This window comes from Apis dorsata, unplaced genomic scaffold (genome assembly GCF_000469605.1).
Source record: "Apis dorsata unplaced genomic scaffold, Apis dorsata 1.3 scaffold_113, whole genome shotgun sequence".
Taxonomy (NCBI): domain Eukaryota; kingdom Metazoa; phylum Arthropoda; class Insecta; order Hymenoptera; family Apidae; genus Apis; species Apis dorsata.
This window is the reverse complement of record NW_006263408.1, coordinates 906765-910393: the sequence shown is the minus strand read 5'-3', so window position 1 is coordinate 910393 and position 3629 is coordinate 906765. Positions and strand designations below refer to the sequence as shown.

At 38.0% G+C, this 3629-nt stretch overlaps 1 protein-coding gene across 1 annotated transcript in view; it reads left to right on the top strand.

The window, feature by feature from the left end:
- The first annotated feature begins 303 nt into the window (after positions 1-303).
- Positions 304-3629, top strand: part of LOC102680287 — a 105878-nt gene continuing 102552 nt past the window's right edge. Inside the window, exon 1 of the mRNA XM_031508921.1 lies at positions 304-1754. Coding sequence (XP_031364781.1) covers positions 1683-1754 — 72 coding nt within the window. The 5' untranslated portion in view covers positions 304-1682. The remainder of the gene's footprint in view (positions 1755-3629) is intronic.

The following is a 3629-nucleotide window of genomic DNA, read 5'->3' as shown; positions in this document are numbered from 1 at the left end:
TATATGTTCAATTTTATAATATATTTATATTTCTAAATTTATATTAATATTTTAAAAATATGTACTATCAATGCAATATCAATCTTAAATATTTGAAATGAATCAATATCAAATTACATATAAAATAAAATTAAAAAGTATCATGATAATATAGTTTAACTCACTAGATTTTAGTAGACTCCTGAAGCATATTCTTTATTCTTAAATGTGGTGTTGGTTAAGGCACGCCTAAAGTTGCGCTGAAACGCGATTCAGGTATATATCGTTCCGCAGTTCCGGCGTTCCGGACGTCCCGTTTCATCGTTCCACAGTTCGAGCGCGAGAGTAGGCAGTTGCGTGTGTCGTGTCAGTTATATCTCGGCAGCGAGAGCCGTCAGGCATACGGGTATTTCGATGCGCGTTGTTCGTTCAAAATCCTCGTGTATCTTGATGTATTAATAATAGCAAAAACATACGACAAAGTTTCAATAACCGTAAAGATCCTATTATCGAACGAATTTGTCAACGAATTCATCTGTGATTTCATCTTGAAGTAATCTCTTTCAGAGTAATTTCGAGAATGTTTATATCGTTTACAGAAAATTTTATTGCCTAATCGATTAAATCATGACAGTCGTTTCCTTGGATTCTGATGTGATGACATTTATCATGATATCGGGTGCAGTCGATTCATTTTCGCGGATAATCGAGTATGAATCTTCCTTTGCAAAAACGAAGAATTTCAAGGTTAAGTACAGGATCTGACACGTGATTGTTTGATATGTAGTTAAATTGTATGCGGTACGATTATACATGTTATTTTATATCATATACTGCAGTGATTTCAATCGATCAAATGAACTGGACTTGATGTTTATTGAATATACCACGTGTCGGTAGTATCGGTGGCGTGCATGACCGGACGCAATTACGATCGAGACATTATAATGAATTATGCAACATCATGTCAATTCGAAGATTACCAAGTTTGGACGTTTTATTCTCTCGTGTCAATGCTTGGTTTGCGTTCATTCACTTCTTGTGATATCCATTGAAAACGTGAATTGTGTATTGAAAGCCATCACGAAATGAACGATGTGTTATGACATGATATCGATAAATATCTTATAAAAATGTGTTACATGGTTATGTTCGTTTTAAACACAAAATTGTGAAATATCGAAAACGTTCGACTGAAAAAATATTATTTCTTTTAAAGTGAACGGTGATTTATCTAATCCATTTCGTGAATTATCGAACGGTATGAAGTTTGAGGTTTGTTGCTTCGATTTGTACGCGAAGTGTGTTGTTTCCTCTTATTAACGCATATGAAACACGTGCCTTTATTTTTTTGTACTCTTTTCATTGTGCTATCACGAAAATCGTGTTCAAAGCAAATATTATATCATTATTAAGAGATCATAGACTCGATTTAGGCGGGAAAGTAACGTTATAGAACGAATTCGATATCGAGTTTTTACTGCGCAACGTGTTCGCGTCAACGTATTTCTCGATTGCTTGAAATCGAGATGTGGAGATGGAAATTTTAATCAAACGATCACGGTATGAAGTGACGGTTATGAATTCGAATGCTGACTGAATTAAGTTGTGAAATTTTTACGCCAAAAAGTGACAAAGTGTAAAAAGTGACGGAAGAATTTTGAAGTTAACCTCCCAAGAGAACCAAAAATTGGATAATCGTCATGGCTTATGTGCTCTGGCGGGTTTTTATGAAGAGATACTCGAAGGTGCGGCTTGGACTCAGGAATCTTCCTGTAAGTGTTACACACTTGGTTCGTAATTTTGCTTCATATACATTTAGTTTAGTTTACGCGCGGGCGTGCAGTTGTTCGCAATGCAAATGTTCTGTCTGAACCAAGCAAAATCGCCGTTCGGGATGAGTTTCCATCGGCAGCACTGGGGAGATAAACGTATGTTCCATCGTAATTCTCAAGGTCAGAATTTTACGGGCGAATTTAGCTGCGCTTCGCGTCAAATAACCGCTGTAATTGCTGTAGCCATTGAATACGTTATGCAACGAGCCGACCGGAAACCGTATTTGGTATGAAAATCACCACCTATAGCATCGATTTTTTTATTCTCTACGTAACTATCTTTCAAATGATGGAACAAAATTCTTCAGAACTAAATATATAAGGATTTATATATATTGCATATCTGGTTAAAAATCCAAAAGAACAATGTTTTAATTTGAATATATACATTAAATATATAGATATAATTATTAGGAGTTTTTTTATTTTAAATTAATTTAATTTTCGATCGGCTCGATCGATAATGGCCACCATACTGGTAAAATTGCTTTACATTTTATCGCAATGAGGTGCAATTATTAGACGGTACAACTGTGGCTAATGCGAACACGGTAATTGGATAATTGCCGTTGAAGCCCGCACAGCAATTCTCTTTTTTATATTCTTTTTCTATCGTTTCGTGTTGACTATGGTATCGATTTCTATCAATGTATCATGATCGATCGGATGCGTGCACGGTTCATTGGTTTTCTATCGAAACAGGATTCGTTCGCGGTTCGGGCCGTTCTCAGCGTAATCACGAATTATACTCCCTCTTTCTCTTATTTTTTTCTCTTTTTTCGCGCCTGTCTTGTTATTAATAAATTATTAAACCAATATAATAGCATTTAATTTGTAGATAGATCTCGTTATTAAATTTTCCTCCTGAATGGGCTGATACTGAAGTGAACACAACGCGACTAGGTTTCGTGAGACGTGTTTAATCAATCAGGAAAAAGTGGTTCCCGATCTGTGTACTTATATAGGCACACCCTGCTAATAAATTTTGCATAGTAGCGCGGAAGGGAAATGCGGCTAAGGTGGGAGGGTGCGGGCAATTTACGACGTGTCGGATTGGATTACTTCGATGCGTCCGCGCGAAGATCCCACCGCACGCTTATGTAAACGATTGTTATATATCCCGTTCACATTGAACGTTAAGTCTTAGTTTAGATATATTGTGATATAAATATTAGATATATAATTCTCTCATATAGATATATTTAATAATTAATTTGAAATTAATACTAACCTGAATAAGAATTTAAAAATCATAACAATTTATTTTCGACTCGAAAAAAGAGAATTTGAACGAATCCAAATCCATCCCATTTCCTCCACCGCACCGCAAGAACTCATCGTGTCTCGAGGACAAGCAGGCGACTGGAGTCAGCCTTTGCTTCCTAGAACTTGGTCCGCGAGTCTCGTATTGTAATTATCGACAGAGAGAGAGAGAGAGAGAGAAAAAAAAAAGAAATAAGCGACCAGGCGCTATTGCAAAGTCTGGGGTCGGTGGCCCGGGGGGGTTTCAGCATCTTAATAAATTAAATGCATTCCGCTGGAGGGAGTGGGAGGCTCGCTAGTGGACAAATGGAAGAATAAGAGGGAAGAGGAAGGAACGAGGATCGGTTTGAGAGGAAAGAAAGGAGCGGTAGGCGGTCGAGGTGGAGGAGTGTCGAGGGAGCGGACGGGGTGCAATTCAGTTTGCGGTCGCCGAGTCAGGTTACGTTAGGTTAGTCCAGCGGTTGGTCCCCGTGACCGTGAACCGCGGCTGACCTGCGACACAAACACACAGAGTTCCTCTTTCTCTCTTCCCTCCCACCTTCCATAAATCTA